The 26812-nt window shown below is 43.0% G+C and overlaps 2 protein-coding genes across 3 annotated transcripts in view; one reads left to right on the top strand and one right to left on the bottom strand.

Moving 5' to 3' along the window:
• LOC130369365 (putative tetratricopeptide repeat protein 41) overlaps positions 1-12274 on the bottom strand; it is a 75724-nt gene extending 63450 nt beyond the window's left edge. Inside the window, exon 1 of one of the 2 annotated variants that reach the window (XM_056574530.1) lies at positions 11695-12274. In XM_056574530.1, the coding sequence (XP_056430505.1) occupies positions 11695-12274 (580 nt within the window). Of the gene's footprint in view, positions 1-11686 lie in introns of both variants that reach the window. The other variant, XM_056574532.1, reaches the window with a different exon arrangement.
• HSP90B1 (heat shock protein 90 beta family member 1) lies at positions 12144-25415 on the top strand. The gene is made up of 18 exons (XM_056574534.1): positions 12144-12277; positions 14793-14895; positions 15142-15283; positions 15364-15480; positions 16288-16619; positions 18944-19055; positions 20279-20398; positions 20537-20653; positions 20749-20886; positions 20967-21044; positions 21150-21215; positions 21360-21629; positions 21949-22194; positions 22297-22433; positions 23102-23180; positions 23337-23492; positions 24134-24268; positions 24865-25415. The coding sequence occupies exons 1-18, from the start codon at positions 12229-12231 to the stop codon at positions 24892-24894; spliced, it is 2427 nt and encodes an 808-aa protein (XP_056430509.1). The 5' UTR covers positions 12144-12228; the 3' UTR covers positions 24895-25415.
• The last annotated feature ends 1397 nt before the right edge of the window (positions 25416-26812 follow it).

The following is a 26812-nucleotide window of genomic DNA, read 5'->3' as shown; positions in this document are numbered from 1 at the left end:
TGATTCTTAACCTCCGTTTATTGGTTACAGATTCTGAACTAGCTTTGTGCTGTTCTTTACCTATAGCCTCCTTTACGTATAGGCATATGTACAAACATCTATTGTCTATACTCTACTACACACAGATTACTGATAGGAAAGGATAGTCAGTGGGGGTCCAGCACCACCACTAGACAGCTGTTAGCCAGTGCCGAATATACAGTAAAAAAAATGTATATACATATAAATATATATATTAAAGCAAACATTTATTTCATTGAAAGCTGAGCTGCACTAACCCAGCACAGTCACTTCACAATGTACAGAGTTGTCAGCTAAATGGCTGGGTGTCAGACCCCCACTGACTAGATAATGATGACCCATCCTAAGGATTCACCCTTAATTAAGAAAAAATCCAGAAAAAACTTTTAGGGTGCATTCCCACTTGGTGTATACGCAGCGTATTTCATGCTGCGCAAAATTTATGGCAGCAGCGGGAAATACGACTCCCATAGACTTGCATTGAGGGGGCGGGGTGTGAAGTCATGAGGGGCAGGGCTATGACGTCACAAGCTCCCGGCTCTAAGCATTTGGAACATTTTGTTCCAAACACTGAGCAGCGGAGTACCCCTTTAATACCTATAGAATTCTATGAGAGGAAAGTTCTTGGAAAGTTGCCCAGTTACCCATAGCAACCAATCAGATCGCTTCTTTCATTTCTGAAAAGGCCTCTGCAAAATGAAAGAAGCGATCGGATTGGTTGCTATGGTCAACTCAGCAACTTTCCAACTGGACAGGTCTTGATAAATCTCCCCCATTGACATCTGTAATACAGATCTAAAATACGCATAAAGTATCAATGAACTGTCATTAGTATGTCATCCATTTTTGTTTACAGTAATACTGTATTCAAGGTAGGAAATGTAACTACACTTTGAAAAACAGACAATACAGATGAAATCCTGATGCAATATGGATCAAATACGGAAGCATCTGTATTTTACTCATTGTCTATAGACTTCCAAAACTGATGTAATACAGATGCAACATATGGCCTATGGCTGTGTTCACATGTGCATCCATCTTTTGGTTTCAAACATTACCGAGCACCGCCCTATAGACTATAAATTCTGCGCATAATCCACAAAACTGCAGCAAATTTTAGCAGAATCACAGAAATTTCCCAGTGTGAACATAGCCTTAGGGTTCATTCACATTGCGAGATAGCAGCGCGTATCCTGCTGCGAGTTTAAACCAGAACGGGCTCTCTCGCAAAAGATTTTTGGCAGCAAAGTTTCTGCAGCAGATTATATTGACTTCAATGGGGTCTGCTACAGATTTTGTATTCATACGTACAGAATCCTGTACAATATTAGATGCTGCAGATGTAAACTAAATGACACAGCTTCAAATCTGTACAGGATACTGGACATGTGATTAGACCCTAAGGGTATGTTCACACTGGGGGACCTTGGGGGCCATTCAACTGGCCCACGATGACCAATCCACTTTGATGTGTTTTCCTCTTTATGCACTGAAGCTGGCACGTTCCCTGAGTTTTTCCAGCAAGATGGTGTACCACCACATTATGTGTTTCAGGTCCGAGCATTCCTAGATGAAACGTTTCCTGGAAAGTGGATTGGTCGTCGTGGGCCAGTTGAATGGCCCCCAAGGTCTCCCGATCTGACCCCCTTAGACTTATCTTTGGGGTCATCTGAAGGCAATTGTCTATGCTGTGAAGATATGAGATGTGCAGCACCTGAAACTACGGATACTGGAAGCCTGTGCTAGCATTTCTCCTGTGGGATTTCTATCAGTGTGTGAAGAGTGGGAGAAGAGGGTTGCATTGACAATCCAACACAATGGGCAGCACATTGAACACATTTTATAAGTGGTCAGAAACTTGTAAATAACTCGTGAAAGAATAAAGTTATGTTAAAACCCAGCACATCATTGTTTTTCTCATGAAATTCCCAATAAGTTTGATGTCACATGACCCTCTTCCTATTAAAAAAACTAAAGTTGGATTCAAAATGGCCGACTTCAAAATGGCCTCCATGGTCACCACCCATCTTGAAAAGTTTCCCCCCTCACATATACTAATGTGCCACAGATAGGAAGTTAATATCACCAATCATTGTATCCATAAAAATGGCCCACTCTGTATTTCCCGCTATGTACAAATCCAAATTGAAGGGCAAGTCCAACTGCAAAAACTAGGCTTTTATGGCACTAACCCACAGAAACAATGCGAACTGTAGCCAAATTACGGACCAGAAGATAATAAATAATAAAACCCCTGGCCACTGTCCTTTAGCAATAAAACGGTTCTATTTATTATCTTGTGGTCTGTAATTTCGGCTACATTGCTTCTGCGGGTTAGCACCATAAAAGCATTGGGGGAGATTTATCAAAACCTGTGCAGAGGAAAAGCTGCCCAGTTGCCCATAGAAACCAATCAGATCGCTTCTTTCATTTTTAGGAAGGCCTGTGAAAAATAACTCAAGCGCTCTGATTGGTTGCTAAGGCCAACTGGATAACTTTTCCTCTGCACAGGTTTTGATAAATCTCCCCCATTATTTTTAGCAGTCGGACTTGCTCTCCATTTGGATCCACTTCTACCATCCCAGGTTCCTGTTTTTTTTTTGGAGGATGCAGGCAGCTCCCCAGATGTCTCTCTCTCTCTATACCTTATATGGGACATGTCCTGCCCCCATCACTAAACTAATCCAGTAGACAATGATGTGCTTATCCCTTATTGTAACTGACCAGTTTGGGGGTTCCAGTACTAAATTTACTTCAGGAATGTGGAATTCCTATCGCCCGATGCCGGGGACAAGCAGTTCCGGGTGCCGGGCAGGTGAATTTTTCTAGCCCTTAGCCCGGCTTCCGGCAAGCAGGGCCGGACCTAACAAGCATGGCGGCGCTCAGCAGTCTGTATGGAGCGGGCTCCTGACTCCTGCCTGCTCCATACTCTGCAGCCCCCGGCTGTTCTCAGTAGCCAGGGGCCGCCGCTAATAGCCAGCATGTGGCGATCACCGCGGCTGGCTATTAACCCAAAGCTTACAGCAGCGTCTAATGGGATGTGTGAATGCTCCCTGGTGGGCTAGTGGGGTGGATCCACCCATTCCCCGCAGCGTGATCAAAGGGGGGGGAGGCTTACCTCTGCTTCCCTGCTGTCCTGTGGCTCTGTCATTGATAGATCCTGGCTGGACCAGGCTCTATCAATGGATCACAGAGCACACAGATCAATGGAGTTCAACAGAATTCTATTGATCTGTATGAGGAATCTAATGATTCCTCTTAAAAGTCTAATAAAGAGTAAAAAATAAAAAAAAGTTTTAATAAAAGTTTAAAAGACACACATTAACCCCTTCCATGTTAAAAGTTCAAATCACCCCCTTTTCCTATATAAAAACATGTAAACATAATAAAAATAAACATATTTGGTATCGCTTCATGCGTAATTGTACGAACTATTAAAATATAACATTATGTATCCCGTACGGTAAATGTAAAAAATACCAAACCACAGAATTGCAATTTTTATAATATCCCAGAAAAAAAAAGTTAAAAAGCGATTAAAAAGTCAGATCAATACCAAAATGGTACTGATACAAAAACAAATAATGGCACAAAAAATTAGCCCTCATACAGCCTGGTATGCAGAAAAAAATAAAAAAATAAAGCTATAGGGGTAAAAAACAAATAGCAATTAAAAAAATTTGAAAAAGTTCAGAATTTTTTTAAAATTAGTAAAACATGACGGAAACTATACAAATCTGATATTGCTGTAATCAGGCAGCCTAAAGTATCAAAACAACATGTTATCTCAACCACAAGGTAAATGGCTTAGAAAAGAAAACCACCAAATCAGCAAAATTATCTTTTACTATTTCAATTTCACTTCACCTATTTTATATATATATATATATATATATATATATATCCAGATAGCAAGGAGGAGCAGCTCACCAGGGATGCAGAGGTGTAGCGGGTGCAAGCAGGCCCAATCGCAGCCCGGGTCACTGGCAGCAGCAGTGATGTATAGTAGAATAAAGTGTCCCGCAGCACTCCAGTAGTGATCAAAATAGGTTTATTACCTCAAGGTAAGATACAACGTTTCGACCGTCACCACGGTCTTTTTCAAGCATAAGCAAGTGACACACTCCTCCCATATTTATATGGGGTACAATATCAAAATGTGATTGCGCTCAATAAAGAAAAAACATGCAATACAATGGATACTGTGACAATTGCGTGAAAAACGAACATAATGATACATAAAGAAAATGCATATTTTTAACAAGGCAGTGTAATCAGTGCTGTACAGTATATACAATCTGACATATATCGCATCATGTGTAAGTGACAATTAGTGTACAGGTGTGTGGACATTAAAAGTAATCAGGGGAACATGCCACGAGGTCAAACACTCACCCATCTGTGGTAATGGCGGCCATTCCCTGTCGCCGTGTGTGCACACGGCTCTAGGGAATTCCGCAGGCCAGCCGGAGTACAGCCAATCACAAGGGGGCATCGCGCGTTGCTAGGCAACGACTGTAGCTCGCGGTCCGCGCACACTCACTGTGCTTCCGGATGCCGCGAGGGCCATGACACTTCAGGGAAAGTAGTGTCCTGTTTGGCGCATGTGTATAGATGTGTATTGTTGTCAATGAAACCATGTGTAGTGCGGGCAAAGTTCCCGTACTTAGGCTGTCAATTCAGATGTAATATGATAGTGTGGATGAATGTATATAAGTGACTACGGAAGATGGGAAGTGTGTGTTAGTGTGGTGAAAACAGGAGTGTATGTAGAGAATGATAGGTGTGTAAGTGAATAACCGGAGATAAATGTGCATGAGTGGATGAATCCTTAGTATATAAGGATGTTGGAAATGGAGAATTAAGTGTTAAGGGAAAAATTAAAAATAAAAATAAAATAAGATAAAAAATTGTAAGGAGTGTGATAAGGGGAACTACGGGTATACATGTATAAGTGTGAGGATGGTGACAGGGTGTGGCTGTGAAGGCAAGCAGTGTGAAGCACCTGCACAGTATATACATAGGCACATGATTATGTACATGCACGTATGTATACACATGCATCAGTGTATAGCTGTGTTTATGTAGACTTGTCAGTTAATCTGGCTCACATAGAGATGTATACAGAGGAGTAAAATAAACGTAGATGAGAGCAATTTCAGTCTTGGTTGGCTGCACTCGGGTGGTGAGGGTTTAGAACTGGTAGAGTGGTCAGATAGATGATGGTCAGTGGTGTTTGATCGACGTGTCCCCTGATCATCTGCATAAAAACAAAACAAGAATAATTAGCATGTTGAAAGAAGAACACGGTATAGAATTGATCATAAGATTCATATACAGTGAATGATAGATGAGTTAATATGCTCAGTATGTGTGTCACAATTTATATATACATTCAAGTTCAACTGGCAGGTCAAATCATCGGGATAATTTGTAGATACCTGTGGTTACAGTGAAATCTACGTTAAGTCCATGGGGGCGTAATGTGCCCAACTCATGGATCCAACGTAATTCGCACCTTTTGAGTATGCTAACTCGGTCGCCGCCTTTCTTTGATATGGGAACATGATCTAGCAAAGTAAATCTGAGGTCATTTTCATGATGTCCAGATTCCGTAAAATGTTTAGCTACGGGTAAGTCCAGACGCTTCTTACGAATTGAGTACCTATGTTGGTTGAACCTCGTTCGGAACTCCAATGTAGTTTCGCCTACATATAGCAGCTGGCAAGGGCATGTAAGAACATACACCACAAATTCAGATGTACAGGTCAGGTACCATCTTATCCTGTACTGTCTGTTCGTGGTTGGGTGTTTAAAGTGTGGGCCCTTGTCCATGCGGGTGCAGTTAATGCAGTTCCGACATGGGTAGCTGCCTTTATTTTGTACAGTGAGGTATCTTTGTTGGCCCCCTAAACTTGTAGAGACATCTGTTTTCACAAGTTTGTCTCTCAAGTTCGGGGGGCGCCGGTAAGCCATAATGGGGTTGTTTTGGAATTCCTCCACTTGTGGAAAACTGTCTTGGAGGATATGCCAGTGTCGTTTAATAATTCTGGCAATTGTTGTGGATCTGTCACAGTATGTTGACACAAAACGAATGCGTTTGTTGGATTGAGCTACTTTTGTCTGGTGCAATAGTGACTGTCGTCTGAGAGTAAGTGTCTCCTGTTTGCTTCTCTCAACCAATGATTTGGGGGTATCCCCTGGGTGTATTAAATTCTTGGCCATTTTGTCGAGTGCAGGTTCTACCCTTTCGTCAAGGCTAACTATCCGTCGTGCTCTGAGCATCTGGCTTTTGGGTAGGGATCTAACCATGGGGCGAGGATGGTGACTGTTGTAGCGTAACATGGAGTTGCTGTCAGTGGGCTTGGTATAGAGGTCTGTATGTAGTTTACCATCTTGTGAGATGACTAATGTGTCTAAGAACTGGACTGCTTCTGTAGAGTGAGTGAGAGTGAATTTTATATGATCATTAATATTGTTGAGGAATGTCAGAAATTCGTGTAGTTGAATGACCGTGCCTGTCCAGACGAGGAAGATATCATCTATGTATCGCCACCATGCAAGTACATGACTGGCATGGTGGGATACATAGACAGACCCCTCCTCAATCTCTGCCATGACCAAATTGGCGTAGCTGGGCGCCACGTTGGTCCCCATAGCGGTCCCAGCTGTTTGTAGGTAGAATTTGTCATTGAATAGAAAGTAGTTACATTGTAAGACTAATTCAAGAAGTTGGATAATGAATGAAGTTTGCACGGGAGAAAAATCTGTAGAGATCGTTCTGCGAATGGTCTGGATGCCTAGCTCGTGTGGAATTGAGGTGTAGAGACTGGTGACATCTAGGGATACCAATATACTGTTTTTTGGAAGTGTGACTTGTTCGATTTTTTTGAGGAAATCCGAGGTGTCCTGGATGTAGGATTTGGCCCTGTGTACATAAGGACGTCCTTATGTACACAGGGCCAAATCCTACATCCAGGACACCTCGGATTTCCTCAAAAAAATCGAACAAGTCACACTTCCAAAAAACAGTATATTGGTATCCCTAGATGTCACCAGTCTCTACACCTCAATTACACACGAGCTAGGCATCCAGACCATTCGCAGAACGATCTCTACAGATTTTTCTCCCGTGCAAACTTAATTCATTATCCAACTTCTTGAATTAGTCTTACAATGTAACTACTTTCTATTCAATGACAAATTCTACCTACAAACAGCTGGGACCGCTATGGGGACCAACGTGGCGCCCAGCTACGCCAATTTGGTCATGGCAGAGATTGAGGAGGGGTCTGTCTATGTATCCCACCATGCCAGTCATGTACTGGCATGGTGGCGATACATAGATGATATCTTCCTCGTCTGGACAGGCACGGTCATTCAACTACACGAATTTCTGACATTCCTCAACAATATTAATGATCATATAAAATTCACTCTCACTCACTCTACAGAAGCAGTCCAGTTCTTAGACACATTAGTCATCTCACAAGATGGTAAACTACATACAGACCTCTATACCAAGCCCACTGACAGCAACTCCATGTTACGCTACAACAGTCACCATCCTCGCCCCATGGTTAGATCCCTACCCAAAAGCCAGATGCTCAGAGCACGACGGATAGTTAGCCTTGACGAAAGGGTAGAACCTGCACTCGACAAAATGGCCAAGAATTTCATACAGAGGGGATACCCCAAATCATTGGTTGAGAGAAGCAAACAGGAGACACTTACTCTCAGACGACAGTCACTATTGCACCAGACAAAAGTAGCTCAATCCAACAAACGCATTAGTTTTGTGTCAACATACTGTGACAGATCCACAACAATTGCCAGAATTATTAAACGACACTGGCATATCCTCCGAGACAGTTTTCCACAAGTGGAGGAATTCCAAAACAACCCCATTATGGCTTACCGGCGCCCCCCGAACTTGAGAGACAAACTTGTGCAAACAGATGTCTCTACAAGTTTAGGGGGCCAACAAAGATACCTCACTGTACAAAATAAAGGCAGCTACCCATGTCGGAACTGCATTAACTGCACCCGCATGGACAAGGGCCCACACTTTAAACACCCAACCACGAACAGACAGTACAGGATAAGATGGTACCTGACCTGTACATCTGAATTTGTGGTGTATGTTCTTACATGCCCTTGCCAGCTGCTATATGTAGGCGAAACTACATTGGAGTTCCGAACGAGGTTCAACCAACATAGGTACTCAATTCGTAAGAAGCGTCTGGACTTACCCGTAGCTAAACATTTTACGGAATCTGGACATCATGAAAATGACCTCAGATTTACTTTGCTAGATCATGTTCCCATATCAAAGAAAGGCGGCGACCGAGTTAGCATACTCAAAAGGTGCGAATTACGTTGGATCCATGAGTTGGGCACATTACGCCCCCATGGACTTAACGTAGATTTCACTGTAACCACAGGTATCTACAAATTATCCCGATGATTTGACCTGCCAGTTGAATTTGAATGTATATATAAATTGTGACACACATACTGAGCATATTAACTCATCTATCATTCACTGTATATGAATCTTATGATCAATTCTATACCGTGTTCTTCTTTCAACATGCTAATTATTCTTGTTTTGTTTTTATGCAGATGATCAGGGGACACGTCGATCAAACACCACTGACCATCATCTATCTGACCACTCTACCAGTTCTAAACCCTCACCACCCGAGTGCAGCCAACCAAGACTGAAATTGCTCTCATCTACGTTTATTTTACTCCTCTGTATACATCTCTATGTGAGCCAGATTAACTGACAAGTCTACATAAACACAGCTATACACTGATGCATGTGTATACATACGTGCATGTACATAATCATGTGCCTATGTATATACTGTGCAGGTGCTTCACACTGCTTGCCTTCACAGCCACACCCTGTCACCATCCTCACACTTATACATGTATACCCGTAGTTCCCCTTATCACACTCCTTACAATTTTTTATCTTATTTTATTTTTATTTTTAATTTTTCCCTTAACACTTAATTCTCCATTTCCAACATCCTTATATACTAAGGATTCATCCACTCATGCACATTTATCTCCGGTTATTCACTTACACACCTATCATTCTCTACATACACTCCTGTTTTCACCACACTAACACACACTTCCCATCTTCCGTAGTCACTTATATACATTCATCCACACTATCATATTACATCTGAATTGACAGCCTAAGTACGGGAACTTTGCCCGCACTACACATGGTTTCATTGACAACAATACACATCTATACACATGCGCCAAACAGGACACTACTTTCCCTGAAGTGTCATGGCCCTCGCGGCATCCGGAAGCACAGTGAGTGTGCGCGGACCGCGAGCTACAGTCGTTGCCTAGCAACGCGCGACGCCCCCTTGTGATTGGCTGTACTCTGGCTGGCCTGCGGAATTCCCTAGAGCCGTGTGCACACACGGCGTCAGGGAATGGCCGCCATTACCACAGATGGGTGAGTGTTTAACCTCGTGGCATGTTCCCCTGATTACTTTTAATGTCCACACACCTGTACACTAATTGTCACTTACACATGATGCGATATATGTCAGATTGTATATACTGTACAGCACTGATTACACTGCCTTGTTAAAAATATGCATTTTCTTTATGTATCATTATGTTCTTTTTTCACGCAATTGTCACAGTATCCATTGTATTGCATGTTTTTTCTTTATTGAGCGCAATCACCTTTTGATATTGTACCCCATATAAATATGGGAGGAGTGTGTCACTTGCTTATGCTTGAAAAAGACCGTGGTGACGGTCGAAACGTTGTATCTTACCTTGAGGTAATAAACCTATTTTGATCACTACTGGAGTGCTGCGGGACACTTTATTCTACTATATATATATATATATATATATATATTTGGTTCGGAGAATATGTTATTGAAAAATTTAAAGGTATCATTATAGCAGGTAGTTATGGCTATTATAGGGCGAGGAGGAAAAAACGGAAGTGTAAAAGCGAAAGTTGGCGCGGACAAGTTGATCGTCATGAGGAACAAGTAGATTTTGCTCTGTTTTAGTAGACCAGTGTTTTAGACCAGTGCTGTAGACCAGTGTTTTCCAACCAGAGTGCCTCCAGTTGTTGCAAAACTACTGTAGACCAGTGTTTTCCAACCAGGGTGCCTCCAGCTGTTGCAAAACTACATCTCTCAGCATGCCGAGAGTTGTAGTTTTGTAACAGCTGGAGGCACCCTGGTTGGGAAACTCTACTGTAGACAGTAAGAATGTGCCATGAACATGCCGGCTCGTCTCAGTATAGTGTCTGTTAGGTGTTGCCTGGCATAAGGGTAAATGCACACTAGAGATTTCATGTATGGCAACTACCCAGCAAAGTAGATAGGATTTCTCCAACCTTATCTGACCTGATGTGTAGGTTTGGGAACCTGCAGCGATTCCATTAGAATTGAGAATTTTATCCACTGAAATCAATAAGAAAGTAAAATCCACAGCAAATCCACAATGGCTATAAAAAAAAAATTTCAGCGCAGATTTGGTACAAATGGGTTAACACCGCGTTTATGGTGTACAACACAGGTATCTATGGGCATCCAGGTAAGAATGCAATGCCGACATGTACCGTGGTGTACAGCTGCGGGCACAATTTTTTTTATAGGTCCGCATGTAGTCACCTAAGGGGAGGTTTATTGTGTAAAGTAAAAGTTACCCAGTTGCCCATAGCAACCAATCAGATTGCTTCTTTCATTTTGCAGAGGCCTTGTTAAAAATGAAAGAAGCGATCTGATTGGTTGCTATGGGTAACTTGGCAACTTTTCCTCTGGACAGTTTTTGATAAATCTCCCCCCTAGTGACTAGTTCAGGCTGTTTTCTACTGGTATTAGCTAATTCAACAGTACTCAATAGCCTATACCAATGGAAAGCGGTCTGAACAGTCACCGATGGATCCCTGTGACGTGCACCAGAAACACAATGGGGGGAGATTTATCAAAACCTGTGCAGAGGAAAAGTTGCCCAGTTGTCCATAGCAACCAATCAGATCCCTTCTTTAATTTTTAACAAGGCCTCTGCAAAATGAAAGAAGCGATCGGATTGGTTGCTATGGGAAACTTTTCCTCTGCACAGGTTTTGAAATCTCCCCTAATGTTAACTTAGTATAATCTGTTCAGTGTGTACTTACCCTACTTGCGGAAAAAGATCTGCAACTTATTATTTTTTTTTTTTTTACAGGAATTGTGGATTTGATGTTGATTGTATTTTCCCCATTGATTTTGACAAATCTGAGACATAAAGGGGCACCCTGCAAATGGGGGAATCCACACATCAGGTCAGTCAGGAAAATATCTGTCATGCAGAGATAAAGGGGGAGATTTATCAAAACCTGTCTAGAGGAAAAGTTGCTGTTGCCCATAGCAACCAATCAGATCGCTTCTTTCATTTTTTAACAAAGCCTCTGCAAAATGAAAGAAGCGATCTGATTGGTTGCTATGGGCAACTTTTCCTTTGCACAGGTTTTTGATAAATCTCCCCCAAATAGTTTACAAATCGCATCTACTTTGCGGGTACTGTAAGCTTCTGCGGATTTTCCGTGCGAATTTCCGTCTAGTGTGAATTTGCACCAAGAAGCGTTTTTTCCATTATAATACACGTAGAGAATTACCGGCGCACCTGACAGCTCGGTCCTCCCCCGTCCCTCAGCGCATCTAGTTAGCTTAGTGTCACACACCGGCAAGCGCCCTGTCTCTATAGCAACCCATGTAACTACAGTAAACCCAAGTCCTCTCGCCCCGGAAGCATTCCCCGGTGCCCCCTCCCCTCTCGTGACGACGTCATTCCCTCGCTCCCTCCTCCTCCAGTCATTTCCTTCTCCCATAGTAAAGTCAGTCACACAGATCTGCGTTTTCCCAATGTGCGGAGGACACCAGGGCAGCCAGCCAATCAGAGCGAGCCACGCTCCCAGCGCTAGGCGCCGTACATGGAAGAAGCCTATTGGCCAGGAGTGACGGCGACACGCTGGGCGAGTAAGATGCTGATTGGCTGGCTGTTGTGCGTGGTCGGCTGCCATTGGAGCGCGGCTGGGGTCCGCCTGGTTACTGACGGGGCAGATATTAAAGCCTTGGAGGCGGTTCAGGGGCTGCAGTTGTCTGTGGAGAACGAGTGAGTTCTGTGTCTGAGCAGTGTGGCCCCCCCGGTGCTGGCACCATGAAGAAGCTGGTGGCTCTTGGCCTGTGCTTAGTCCTCCTGGCATGTGGTGAGTGCACCTGGGCTGGGGAGTGCGGGGCAGACTTCAGGGTTCTCTTTCTAGAAGCTTCCTGACCGGCGTCTGTCACTAGGCGGAGAGGAAAGGGCGGGGGGTCTGGAAGCTTCCTCATGTGTGGGTCTGGAAGCTTCCCCATGTGTGGGTCTGGAAGCTTCCCCATGTGTGGGTCTGGAAGCTTCCCCATGTGTGGGTCTGGAAGCTTCCCCATGTGTGGGTCTGGAAGCTTCCCCATGTGTGGGTCTGGAAGCTTCCCCATGTGTGGGTCTGGAAGCTTCCCCATGTGTGGGTCTGGAAGCTTCCCCATGTGTGGGTCTGGAAGCTTCCCCATGTGTGGGTCTGGAAGCTTCCCCATGTGTGGGTCTGGAAGCTTCCCCATGTGTGGGTCTGGAAGCTTCCCCATGTGTGGGTCTGGAAGCTTCCCCATGTGTGGGTCTGGAAGCTTCCCCATGTGTGGGTCTGGAAGCTTCCCCATGTGTGGGTCTGGAAGCTTCCCCATGTGTGGGTCTGGAAGCTTCCCCATGTGTGGGTCTGGAAGCTTCCCCATGTGTGGGTCTGGAAGCTTCCCCATGTGTGGGTCTGGAAGCTTCCCCATGTGTGGGTCTGGAAGCTTCCCCATGTGTGGGTCTGGAAGCTTCCCCATGTGTGGGGCCTCTTCCTTCATTACTGGTTACATGTATGTCAACGTGCCCCACAACGCACTGTAGTATGATGGTTCTGTACAATGTATCTTCTTCTATGCTACTTGACATCCTGCTCTTTCCAGCCTCACAATATTGGGCACCATTGGTAACAATTTTGGAATTGACATGTATATCACAACTGCTGTCACCTATTTTTAATGGGGTCACCCTGGTCTCCACTATCCCAGAGTAGACTGAGCTGTGGAGGGGACTGTAGTGCCTCTTACCTTATTACATTGTGATCTTACCTTTATTACAATGTGATTTCAGTATAGCTCAGCGTTTCCCAACCAGGGTGCCTCCAGCTGTTGCAAAACTACAACTCCCAGCATGCCTGAACAGCTGAAGGCTGTTCGTGCATGTTGGGAGTTGTAGTTTTGCAACAGCTGGAGGCACCCTGGTTGGGTAACACTGGTATAGCTCCTCAATGACGGACACTTAAAGAGGAGCCTCACCTGAGAGAAATTGTCAGCCCTCCACTACTAGGGTGATCTGCACTGGTCTCTGCACAGCTGGATGTGTGATGGAGGTGAACCTTTTAGGGGTACTTAAGTCATAAAAACATCCACCTGATAAAGGATGTCTGAGAATGGGGGGTGAGACCCCTGGAATACACAGACTACTCAAAGGATTTCTCCTTCTGCTTGTCCTCATGACTAGAAGTGTTCATGCCCTCCTAGGGCACCTACTATGCTCTGGTGGCCATACATTCCCAAAGGAATATGGCAAAGGGCTATACTAAAAGGGTTTTCTTTCTGCAGAATCTTTTGGTAATCTGGCACAATGGCTATACTCCATGTGGGGAGATTTATCAAAACCTGTCCAGAGGAAAACTTGCTGAGTTTCCCATAGCAACCAATCAGATAGTTTCTTTCATTTTCAATCTGATTGGTTGCTATGGGAAACTCAGCAACTTTTCCTCTGGACAGGTTTTGATAAATCTCCCCCATATGAGCGATCAAGTCTTCCAGTCCCTGCTTCATTTCAACTCTACTGAGCAGGCAGTTCCTGCAGACAAAGTCCTTAGAAGGAGACTTCAGTGGGGACATGAAGATGCAGAGTATAATAGCATCTGTGTTTTCACTGTGCCAGTCAGATTATGAAGAAAAAAAAAAGGTTCCAGCCTGAAAACCCTACTATATCTATGCAGCTTAGGTCTAATACCCAAAACTGTGTTATAGAGTCTGATCAAGCAGTTGTACATTATATAACATTTCTTTTGCCATAGCGAACACCTAGACTCATATGCAAGCAGAATACGCGTCTGTACAACTCTCTTCCTTACAGATGAGTAGTGCAGTCAGTGACTTCATGTGCCAGAAGTCCTGGATATTAGTTCAGGTGTCAGATACAGTTTAACGTATAACTATAGCAACAGACAAACTTCATGGCGGCAGTTTTGAATACTAAACTTAAGCTGTATAAAGACATTCTGGTGATGTTCCACTTACCATCGCCAAAGTGAAGTGGAATACATCCTGTACAACTGTGGCCTGAAACATGGTGTGAGACTTAAAGTCCCACAATCCTGTGTTGATCATAAGGTTTAATAGTATGCTGGGACTTGTGGTTGCACACCAGCTGAAGAGCTACAGGTTGCAGGTCACGGTTCTGTAGGATGTGTCTGAAGACACAGGTGGCTTGCTCTCTTCATAACTGATCAATGACTTATTTCATTTTAGTTCAGAATTAGATTCTGGTACCTGGTGGTGCAACTGCTAGATGTTGTTGCCATGCAAGGTTTAAAAGCTAGAAGCAGCATGTGTGTATACAGTGTAATATTTTCAAGGGCAAATAACTGAGTTGTTCATTGCTATGTCTTGCAGCTTCTGTCAAAGCTGAAGATGAAGTAGACATTGATGGAACTGTGGAGGATGACCTCGGAAAAAGCAGAGATGGTTCGCGGACAGATGATGAAGTTGTAAGCAGGTCTGTGATCATGCACTTATTTCTACCAGTAATAAATATGCTCCTTGGCATTGCAAATCTCCTTTTAGCTCCCGTGTGTGTGGGCAATCTAAAGTCTTAGAAAGTAGTGACAAGATCTTGTGTTACTAGACATACAGGTGCAGTATGTTCTAAGCTGAGAATCTAATCTGAATACATTTTGTTTTCTTGAGAAATGGTAGTTTAACATTTATTTTCTTATATTTTTTTTCTTTCTCTCCATTACAGAGAAGAGGAGGCTATTCAGCTAGATGGGCTCAATGCTGCCCAAATAAAGGAGATCAGAGAGAAATCTGAGAAGTTTGCTTTTCAGGCTGAAGTTAACAGAATGATGAAACTTATTATCAACTCCCTGTATAAGAACAAAGAGGTAACTTTCATAACCACCTTTGTGATTTCAATCTTTATATCTGAAACAAACCAATATTCAAGTTCCACTCCCCCCTCTAGATTTTCCTTCGAGAATTGATCTCAAATGCTTCAGATGCCCTTGACAAGATCCGGTTGATCTCTTTGACTGATGATGATGCCCTTGCTGCTAATGAGGAGTTAACCATTAAAATCAAGGTAGGGTACCAGTTTGTTAGATAAGTGATCAATAAAGACAACTGTGCATATAACTAACCTGTTCATTCAGCATAAATGCCAATCTCTACTGGGGCTCAGACAAATTTAATTAACGCAGTGAGTCACATCTTAATAGGCAGACAACTGATACTTTTTGTTTCCTGTGCGGCGGTACTTCGTGCACCAGGATGTACATTTTCGTACTGTACATGACCGCAAGCATCAGAGCGATGCTCAGGTCATATGTGGCAGGTCCTGGCTGCTGATAGCAGCCAGGGACCTGCCGGTAATGGCAGACATCCACGATCATGTGGATGCAGTGATCAATGCAGAGAATGGCAGCGTGGTAACATTTTATGCTGATCTGCACGGCTGCGGGGAACAGATCAGCTTACATGGCGGACGGAGGTCCCCCTCACCTGCCTTCCTGGCTTCTTCTGCTCTGGTCTAAGATCCAGCAGAGCAGAAGATGGTGGATAACACTGATCAGTGCTATGCCCTATGCATAGCACTGAACAGTATTAGCAATAAACTGATTGCTATAAACAGGCCCCTATGGGGGCTATTAAAGTGTGTGTTTGGGGGGAAAAAAAACACAAATTTGGTATCCATAAAAACAAATCACAGCGGTAGTGTGTAGACCTGTAAGTATTGTCAGTGTAACCTGCACTGCAAGCCTGTACACAGGATAGTGATGGCGATACTGATTACCTTTTTTTTTTTTTTTTTTTTTAAATCTTCAATAAGCACTGTTGCTGTATTATAAGTCTGCATGCTTATGTACCTCCATATCTTTCCCCCCCCTAGTGTGATAAAGAGAAGAATATGCTTCACATTACTGATACTGGCATTGGCATGACAAAAGAAGAACTTGTGAAGAATTTAGGAACAATTGCTAAATCTGGCACAAGTGAATTCCTGAATAAGCTCACAGAAGCCCAGGAGGATAACCAGTCTACATCTGAGCTCATTGGCCAGTTTGGAGTTGGCTTCTATTCTGCTTTCCTAGTTGCAGATCGCGTGATTGTAACATCAAAACATAACAACGATACACAGCATATATGGGAGTCTGATTCCAATGAGTTCTTTGTGACAGATGATCCTCGTGGTGACACACTGGGCCGAGGCACAACAATAACGTAAGTTGGTCATGTTAATGGTTCTGCATCAATTAGCTTCCACAAATTGCTAGTGCGCTCTCTCTCTGTCTCTCTTTCTCTCTCTCTCCTAAATTTTTTTTTGTTAAAAATGTTAGACTCCATCAGGGGCTATAACATTGCATACACTGATTGCCAGCACTGTACACTGCAAAGCCTTTGCTTTACGTTGATCAGGGTTATCAGCGGTCGATTGCTCAAGCCTGAATCTCGGGCTTGAGCAATCAATCGCTGATCAGACGTGCCGGAGGAAAGTGACTGTGTCCTAGCTGATCAGGATCACCGCAGTGAAAATGTGGTGTCCCGATCAGCCCCACTGAGCAGCTGGGAAGGTTCAACTTTGAATACCACGTCTAAAGGGTTAATAGCGCGCGGCACCGCGATCGCTGCCGCGCGCTATTAGTCCCGGCTTCAGTTACATGCTGGGACCGATCCTATATGACACGTGGTCACTGACCACGTTATTTCGCATGAGCTGGCCACGGACGTAATTGTACGTCTGTGGTTGTTAAAGGTGTATTTAGACAGACATATTTAATGTTGTGGCCAGTTCTTTAGTTTATTTTGAAATATGCCTCAAATCCTGTACATGTAAATGCACCCTTAAAGGGGTACACCGGTGCTTATACATCTTATCCCCTATCCAAAGGATAGGGGATAAGATGCTTGTTTGCGGGAGTCCCTCCGCTGGGGACCCCCGTGATCTTGCACGCGGCACCCCGTTTGTAATCAGTCCCGGAGTGTGTTGGCTCCGGGTCTGATTAGCGGCGACCACAGGGCGGAGCGTGAGGTCATAGCGGGTCGGTCCCGGTGGCTGATGAAAGCCGGGACCCTGGGCTACTAGCATGAGGCACAGATCGTTGTAGCGATCGTTGCTCGCTATTAACCCTTTAGATGTGGCGTTCAAAGTTGCTCGCCGTTCAAAAGTGAAAGCTGATTGGGACCATCGCGGTGAAATTGCGATGACCCGATCAGCTAGAACGCGAGTGGAGTGTGCCTTACCTGCCTCCGTCGTGTCCGATCGGTGATTAATTGCTTCAGGCCTGAGATACAGGCTTGAACAGCCGACCGCCAATAACACTGATCAAAATTCCAAAGTCAAAAATAGTGTCTTTTTGGTCACTTTTTATATACCGTAATGAGAAAATTAATAAAAAGCGATCAAAAAGTCCAATACAAAAATGGTACCAATAGAAAGTACAGAACACGGCGCGAAAAAATTGCCCTCATGTTGCCCCATACGTGGAAAAATAAGTCAGATGACCATTTTAAACATATATAAATTTTCCTGCATGTAATTAGGATTTTTTTTTTCAGAAGTAATACAAAATCAAACCTATATACCGTAATTAGGGTATCACTTTAACCTTATGGACCTACAGAATAAAGATAAGGTGTAAATTATACTGAAAAAAGCACTGCGTAGAAATGGAAGCCCACAAAATTTACAAAATGGCTTTTATTTTTATTTTTCCAATTTTGTCGCTTTTTTTTTTTTTTTTTTTTTTTTTTTTTTTTTTTTTTTTTTTTTGCTGTGGAATTTTTGGGATAAAATGACTGATGTCATTACAAAGTAGAATTGGTGGTGCAAAAAATAAGCAATCATATGGAATTTTAGGTGCAAAATTGAGTTATGATTTTTAGAAGGTGTGGAGGAAAAAGTAAAAATGAGAACCCTGTGTCCTTAAAGGAGTAGTTCAGTGGTGAGCAACTTATCCCCTATCCTAAGGATAGGGGATAAGTTGCAGATCGCGGGGGGTCTGACCGTTGGGGGGGGGGGGGCCCCCCGAGATCTCCTGTATGGAGCCCCGACAGCCGGCGGGAAGGGGGCGTGTCTACCTCCGCACGAGGCGGCGGCCGACACGCCCCCTCAATACAACTCTATGGCAGAGCCGAAGCGCTGCCTTCGGCAATCTCCGGCTCTGCCATAGAGATGTATTGAGGGGGCGTGTCGGCCGCCGCTTCGTGCGGGGGTCGACACCCGCTATCTCGGCGGAGAGCCGGGGCCCCGTACAGAGAGATCGCAGGGGGCCCCATCGGTCGGACCCCCCGCGATCTCAAACTTATCCCCTATCCTTAGGATAGGGGTAAGTTTTTCACCACTGGACTACCCCTTTAAGGAGTTAAATTACTGTGCTGAATAGTAGTGCAAACCTTGTAGACCAGCCAATTCTTGGTGAGACATAACATCAGTGAAGAGATGTAGACTAGTCATGGCATTTGAAGAACTCTGGCCACTTGTATGGTCTATGTGAAATGGGTCTGACCATCCTATTTACCAGTACTAAATTAATCTCTTATCACAGATTGGTCTTGAAAGAAGAAGCTACTGATTATCTTGAGCTGGAAACGATAAAGAATCTTGTGAGGAAATATTCTCAGTTTATCAACTTCCCCATATATGTCTGGAGCAGCAAGGTAAACAAGTGTTTAGTGACTTTTAAAGTGCAACTGTCACGAATTTGTACCCCCATAAACTAATCACAGGGTAAGGGCTGGTTCACATCATGTTTTCTCCCATATGGCAGGGGAGAGCTAAAACCTTGCGCTCTTGTATGCCTTTCTATGCGCTTCCATATATAATTTCAATGAGCCTATATAATTTTTGCGCCGCATGTGCTTTTACAACCGAACCTAAAACCATGGTTGACCACAGTTTTAGGTACTGTGAAAAGGATCATACAGCGCAAAAATGAGCTGACCGAATGTTTCACTCCGGCCGGCTCATTGAAATGAATTACATATGTGAGCGCAAGGTTTTAGCTCTCCCCTGCCATATGTGCTCCCATATGGGAGAAAACGTGATGTGAACCCAGCGTAACAGAGTTCTTTAGAATTACTCTACAGGTATACCTTTTTACTGCTTTCTAGTAGCTTTTATCAGGCTAAAAAAAATGCTTTAAGACAGCCAGCAACAGTCGGCTAGGCATGGCTATGGCCCGCAGCTGCCACGCCTCTCCTGTAGGTCATCGCTAGGACCGTTGTGTGATTGATCCCAGCACATACGCCCTTTTTATTTTCCTTATACATTTGTATGTTCACCACCACAGATAAGTAAAACAAGTGCCGTTCTCCTATTAAGTTACAGTGCGATCACAGGGGTTAGTTTGCATAGCAAGCTGCAGAGCATTATGCTGCGAACTGGGTCCGGGAGCGAGCGCTTGCTATGAAAATGAGCCGTCTGTAGCGCCGGTGATGTGAAGAAAATTCTCCTGGTGCTGTAGGCCGCAAGTCCTGATGGCCCGAGTATGCTGTGATTACATCACCTGTGCTGCAGGTGCCTAGTTTTCATAGCAAGCACTTGTTTCACTTATACATTTGTGTGTTCGCCACCACAGATAAAGATAATAAAGGGGCCTATGTGCTGGGACCATCACACAGCTGTCCTAGTGATGACATACAGGAGATAGGCCTAGTGGCCGCGGGCCATAGCCATGCCTATCCGACTGTTGCTGGCTTTCTTTATAAAGCATTTTTTAGCCTGATAAAAGCTGTTAGAAAGCAGTAAAAGGTATACCTGAAGAGTAATTCTAAAGAACTGTGATTAGCTTATGGGGGTACAAATTCGTGACAGTTGCGCTTTAAGAAGTTAAATGTACAGAAGCTCTTAAGACTTAAGGACTATTTCTGATCTTGTGTAGACTGAAACTGTAGAAGAGCCATTGGATGAAGAAGAAGCAAAGGAGGAAAAGGAAGAGGAGACAGATGAAGAGGCTGCTGTTGAGGAAGAAGATGAGGAAAAGAAACCGAAGACTAAAAAGGTTGGTTCTGGTGCATTATGCATCTTTTACCTGTCATCTGGCCAATCTGATGCCTGGCTTGGAAAGGTGCTGCTGCACACCCATTAGGTATTGTTTACATACCGTATCAATTCTTACACTAGTATGTCCACAACACAGGTTGAGAAGACCATTTGGGACTGGGAGCTTATGAATGACATCAAACCAATCTGGCAAAGGCCCTCAAAGGAGGTTGAAGAGGATGAATACAAAGCCTTCTACAAATCCTTCTCCAAGGTGAGCAGTATTTCAGACCATTTGTAACTCTCAGAATACAACACATGTTTCTCTAATCTCAGTATCCTAATATTGGAAACTCTCTTCTTCCTTAGGAAAGTGATGATCCTATGGCTTACATCCACTTCACTGCAGAAGGAGAGGTCACTTTTAAGTCTATCTTGTTTATCCCTACCTCTGCTCCCCGTGGCCTGTTTGATGAATATGGCTCAAAGAAAAGTGACTTTATTAAGGTATAATAAAGATTAAATATATTCGCATAAGAACATAACTACATGTTACTTGTGTTCTAACATTAATATTCTTATTCCAGCTTTTTGTTAGAAGAGTCTTTATAACTGATGACTTCCATGACATGATGCCCAAATACTTGAACTTTGTCAAGGGAGTGGTAAGTCAGTCCTACAGTGTCTGTTTCTCAAACCCCTCCCCCCCCCCCTCACCCCTCACCCCTCCTACTTCCCCCATCTAAAAATCTGAATCTTAAATCTTACAGGTTGATTCTGATGACTTGCCTCTTAATGTATCCAGAGAAACACTACAGCAGCATAAATTACTAAAGGTAGGCATTCCATTGGCTTGATATACTTGACACGTAAGTGATATAGATGCTGGAGCACATATTTGGCTATATTATATAGTAACTGAAAAAATGAGTCTTCTAGAGGCCATGACAAGAAGCATTTATTTTATCTGCTTTTCCTAGGTTATTAGAAAGAAGCTGGTGCGTAAAACACTCGACATGATAAAGAAAATTGCAGAAGACAAATACAATGATAAATTTTGGAAGGAATTTGGTACCAATGTTAAACTTGGTGTGATTGAAGACCATTCTAACAGGACCCGATTGGCCAAGCTTCTTAGATTCCAGTCTTCTAACGACAAGTCAGAGGTGACCAGCTTGGAGCAGTACGTGGAAAGAATGAAGGAAAAACAAGATAAGATCTACTTCATGGCTGGTGCAAGTAGGAAGGAGGTGAGGTTTGCTGACCTATATAACCCCCCCCCCCCCCAAGCATTTCTAATACGCTGCAATAAGACGTTCATCTGGAGGGTGCATTAGAGGTGCCGGATGCTGAGTTGCTGAATGGGGCTAATGTTCTGCCGTAACTGCAATTTACAAATGTGGTCCAAAGTGTCAGAATACACTGAAAATCAAGGGCTACCATTATAATTTCTAGATTGTAGTTTGCAACATAAATGGGTCACCCCTCCTTTCCCCTCAGACGACAAAGGAAAAAAAAAACACTGAGAATGTGATCTTAGAGGTATTAAGAATCTTACTGTTTTATTAGGTGGAGTCCTCTCCATTTGTTGAGAGACTTCTTAAGAAGGGCTATGAAGTAATCTTCCTCATCGAGCCTGTAGATGAGTACTGCATACAGGCATTACCGGAGTTTGATGGCAAGAGGTTCCAGAATGTTGCTAAGGAAGGGCTTAAGTTTGATGAAAGTGAAAAGGCAAAAGAAGCACGTGAAGCCTTGGAGAAAGATTATGAGCCTCTATTAACATGGATGAAGGATAAAGCACTTAAAGACCAGGTAGGTTAAGCATCTTGGGCACTTCTTCATAGTTGTTTTATTGACCCTACCTTTGTGATTAGGAGCTTATTTTTTTTTTTTTTTTTTTTTTCCTTTTTTAAGATTGAAAAGGCAGTCTTATCTCAACGGTTGACACAATCCCCTTGTGCCCTTGTGGCAAGTCAATATGGCTGGTCTGGCAATATGGAAAGGATAATGAAGGCTCAGGCCTACCAGACTGGAAAAGATATTTCTACCAAGTAAGTGCACAGTGCATATGAGAGTGGCCAAAAAGGATTAAAGGGGTTATCCACGATTACAAAACTGACTTCTTACCAAAAAGTGCTATATCTGTTTTCCGGGTGTGTTTGGTATTGCAGTTTTATTAAAGTGGAGCAAAGTTGTAATACCACACACAACCTGTTTGTCTATTGCAAACTTGACAATTTTGGGGCAATTATGGCAAAAATTTTTTCTTTTTTTTTTCTTTAATCAATCCTCCTGAAGTAACTCTTTGAATCAAATGGTGCCGAAAGTGTTTATTCTCCAGAGGAAGTTGTGTAGTTCTTTCCAGTCTCTCCACAGGTGCTCTCTTCTGCCACCTGTCATGTCAGGAACTGTCTGGAGCAGAAGATGTTTGCTATGAGGATTTGCTCATGCTCAGGTGGCAGCAGAGAGCATTGTGGTCAGACTGGAATGAACTACATAACATACAGCAGCTAAAAACTGAAAGGATTAAGACTTAAATGTAAGTAATTTACAAATCTGAATAACTTTCTGGCAACAGTTGACTTAAACTTTTTTTTTTTGTCCTCTAGAGTACCCCTTTAATGGAGGTGTGTGGGTGTGATATAGCTTATGTTTTGCCAAAAAAACAAAACTTAATAGGTATAGTCACTATTTTACCTTATCATAATCTTTATTTCAGTTATTACTCAAGCCAGAAGAAAACTCTTGAAGTTAACCCAAGACATCCCCTTATTAAAGATATGCTGAGGAGAGTAAAGGTAAGCGACCTGAACTGCCTCCTCTTGTGTTTAGCTTTGCTACATGACTACAGTATATACATCAGTAACTTGTGTGTCTAACTTACAAAGTTAACCATGCACTCTTATGTGAAGCTAATGGGTTTTTTGAAACTGAATGTATTACTTTATTTACAGGAGAATGAAGATGACCAAACAGTGGCCGACCTTGCAGTTGTACTACTTGAGACTGCCACATTACGGTCTGGCTATCAGTTACCAGACACTAAAGCATATGGAGAGCGGATAGAAAGGATGTTGCGGCTTAGCTTAAATATTGACCTTGATGCAAAGGTAAAGACTAAACACCAGAACAAAGGGGGCACAGTTGGATTCGTTGGGGGGGGGGGGGGGGGGGTTGTAATTGGAATAAATGTGTAGTGTACCATGTCTTTTGCTTCAGTGTTGGGATACTCAGTCGGGTGGTTCAGTTGCCAATGCATCAGTACAATGGGCAGGTAGTATTGTGCGTAGTATTCTCAGCAACTGAAGTCAAGCATTCCTGAAATATATCCATTTATATCCAGGACAAAAAAGGGCAGACTCTATGGACCAGGTCTTTTTCTGCCATCAAGCTTCTATAGTTTTGCTTAATGCCTTTTCAATTTGCATAAAGGTTTCATTTAGAAATTCATATACCAGGTTTGTGGTGTTTAATGAGGCGAATTGCCCTTTAAAAAGTAAAGAAGCAAGCTGGTTGCTATGGACAACTGCACCACTCTTTCTCCAAAACCAGTTTTTGATAAATCTTCTCAATTATCCATAACGTGCTCTTCAAAGAAGAATGTAATTGCTAAAATTGTGGTATAGTGTTATCTTTACCTCAATTCTAATGCCCCAGATTGTAGGATCATGTATTCAATTCTGGAGTGTACCAATCTTTATTTACTTTTGAGTGGTTATTATTGTAATGTAATAAGGATACTTCCTTCTAGGTGGAAGATGAGCCGGAGGAAGAAGAGGAGCCAGCAGCAGATGAAACTGAGCAGGAAGATTCTGATGACATTGAGGAAGTTGATGCAGAGGAAGATGCAGAAAAGCCAGAAGCAGAGGATCAGACAGACAAAAAGGTAAGTAGTGATATTCCAAAACCACTGGACAAGTCAAGCTTTCTTGGCTGCTCAACAATATATAGTGCCATATTATAGCTTATTAGTTGGTGTAAGGGTAATGCCATAGGAAATGTACCCTTTTAATTAGAGAAACATCTCTTAATTCATATAGTTAGAATAATCCTTAAAACCACAACCCTCCCCCCACAAATAATTCAAATTTCCCCATAGACTTTGTGGTAAAATGATTAGAAAGTACAATTGGTTCCACATACAAATTTTTCACGCACAGGGATTAAGATGTGGCCTTTAAAAGCTGAGGAAAAATAAACTCAAGAATTGGCTGTAATGAAGGGTTTAAGTAATCTTCGAGTATAACAGAATGGCCTTTCCTTGTGTTGGTCAGTACTATAGCTGTTCTTGGGGTGGATTCACATGTGGGAGACTCTGTTGTAGAACGTTCTGCATCTTAAGTCGGTTTCCTTAACCTACAAAGGGTTTTGGCAGATTCAAAAGGGAAGGGGAAACTACGCCATGTGAATCCACCCCTACAATATCATATTACCTTTGATGTGCAAGTAACTTTTTTTTTTTCTCTTCCTCTCTCTCTCCAGGAATCCACACATATAAAAGATGAATTCTAAATACCAATACCAGGGGTTGGGTTTTGGCAGTGTTGGGAGGGTTTTTTAGTTTTTTTTTGTTTTTTTTAAACACATTCCTCATGAATGTAAATTTGTACTATTTATGAGTGTACGGTTGTAAAGTCTTTCACATGAACACACTATTCTGACAATTCCGTCTAACCAACTTGACTCAAAGCACTGCTGGGTATGACTTCATTTGGTTGTTGGAGGGATCTTGTACAACCTGCACTTGCCAGAGATGGACTGGATATTTAATCATTACGACTCTCCCATCAACATGCCTATTGAAGTACAAATGGACTGGACTCTGGCACAACGTGAAACTTACAGTGTAACAGTAAATTTATTTTTTGTAAATGGATAATGTTTTATTGGAAAAAGAGCCCTTGCTTACCAGCCAAGCTGCTGCATCCTGTAACCTTTTTCCAGTTACCTGTTGTCACAATGTTGCCATCAATTTCCACAGCAAATTTTCCTTTCAAAAATAAAGTTGTCAGTGACTTTGTTATTGTACATTAGTTAAGACTAGATTGGTCATTTCATGGCTTACTGGGAATGCTCTGTCTGAATTCTGCATTTGCCCAATATTGTGGGCCTAGTCAGATTGATATTGGCCTGAGATCCAATTTGTATGAAGCATCTAGATAGCTGTTCTAAATACATACTTGACGCCTATTTCAGTATTGCTTTTGTACAGTAAATACTGATGGGCTGTATACTAGACAGACAACTGTAAACTACTTAAAGGAGAAGTCCCATGTAGAAAAAGTATTGTGTTTTAAATGCAGAAGCAAAAGTTCTATCACTTTGGAAATCACTGACTTCACCCATCTTGTATATAAAACCTGTTTTTCTAGCTTCTTTGTTCAGAGAGGAAGTTCAGCAGCTCCCTGTTCTGATGACTTGCGACCCCCCATTGAGCTGCATTATGCTGGGGGCCGTGATGTCACAATTTCCCATAGTTCTGCAGCTTAGCCAGCTCTGTGCACGGCAAGGGAACCTCCCATGTGCAGCTTCAGCCAATCATAGAAGCCCCAGTGAGCTGAGCACTTGTCTTCATCTCCTCAGCAGGGAAGCATCTGACAGCCAGCTCAGTGTTTATAAGAGCAAGAACGATGTCCCAATGTCCTGAGAAGAAGCAGAGGGGGAGGGGGAGATCCCTGCTTTCCCCTGCACTGATTACAATCTGACAGCAGGTATGTCTGAAAGAACGATGTCCTGAGAATAGAAGCAGGGGGAGGGGAAACACTGAGCCTGCTATTAGGAAAGTGATCAGTGTCTAGGTCAGTGTATCCCAACCAGGGTGCCTTCAGCTGTTGCAAAACTAAAACTCCCAGGCATGCTGGGAGTTGTAGTTTCACAACAGCTGGAGGCACCCTGGTTAGGAAGCACTGGTCTAGGCTGGGCTACTTCTGTGATGAACTGAAAGGCATTATGGGAGACAGGAAGTCAGGGACCTCCATGGACCAGGAAGTACCGATCTTTCAGAGGGGATTGCAGGAGAAGGGAGAGGGTGAGATACATGAGGAGCAGATTGTCAGAATGATGAGCTGATGCACTTTCACATGATAGAAAAAAAAATTGTGACTTGGTCCATGATACTTCTTCTTTAAAGGTGTACTCGGCTGGAGACTTTATAAATCAACTGGTGGCAGAAAGTTAGACTTATAAATTACTTCAATTTAAAAATCTTAACCCTTCCAGTACTTATCAGCTGCTTTATACTCAACAGGAAGTTTTCTTTTTGAATTTCCTTTGTCTGATGACAGTGCTCTCTGCTGACACCTCGGTCCATGTAGGGAGAGGTTTGCTATGGGGATTTGCTTTTTCTCTGGACAGTTCTAAAATGGACAGTGGTGTCAGCAGAGAGCACTGTGGTTATACAGCAGCTAAGTACTGTAAGGGTTGTTAAGAT

This window comes from Hyla sarda, chromosome 4, assembly GCF_029499605.1.
Source record: "Hyla sarda isolate aHylSar1 chromosome 4, aHylSar1.hap1, whole genome shotgun sequence".
Taxonomy (NCBI): Eukaryota; Metazoa; Chordata; class Amphibia; order Anura; family Hylidae; genus Hyla; species Hyla sarda.
The sequence above is the reverse complement of the archived record's forward strand: the minus strand, read 5'-3'. Positions and strand labels throughout refer to the sequence as shown.

Excerpts from the sequence above, each read along its gene's own strand:
- HSP90B1 (XM_056574534.1), top strand. The coding sequence starts at position 12,229 with ATGAAGAAGCTGGTGGCTCTTGGCCTGTGCTTAGTCCTCCTGGCATGT. Across the intron at positions 20,399-20,536 it reads AGAAACCGAAGACTAAAAAG|GTTGAGAAGACCATTTGGGA; the intron begins GTTGGTTCTGGT and ends TCCACAACACAG. Across the intron at positions 22,195-22,296 it reads ATAAAGCACTTAAAGACCAG|ATTGAAAAGGCAGTCTTATC; the intron begins GTAGGTTAAGCA and ends TCCTTTTTTAAG.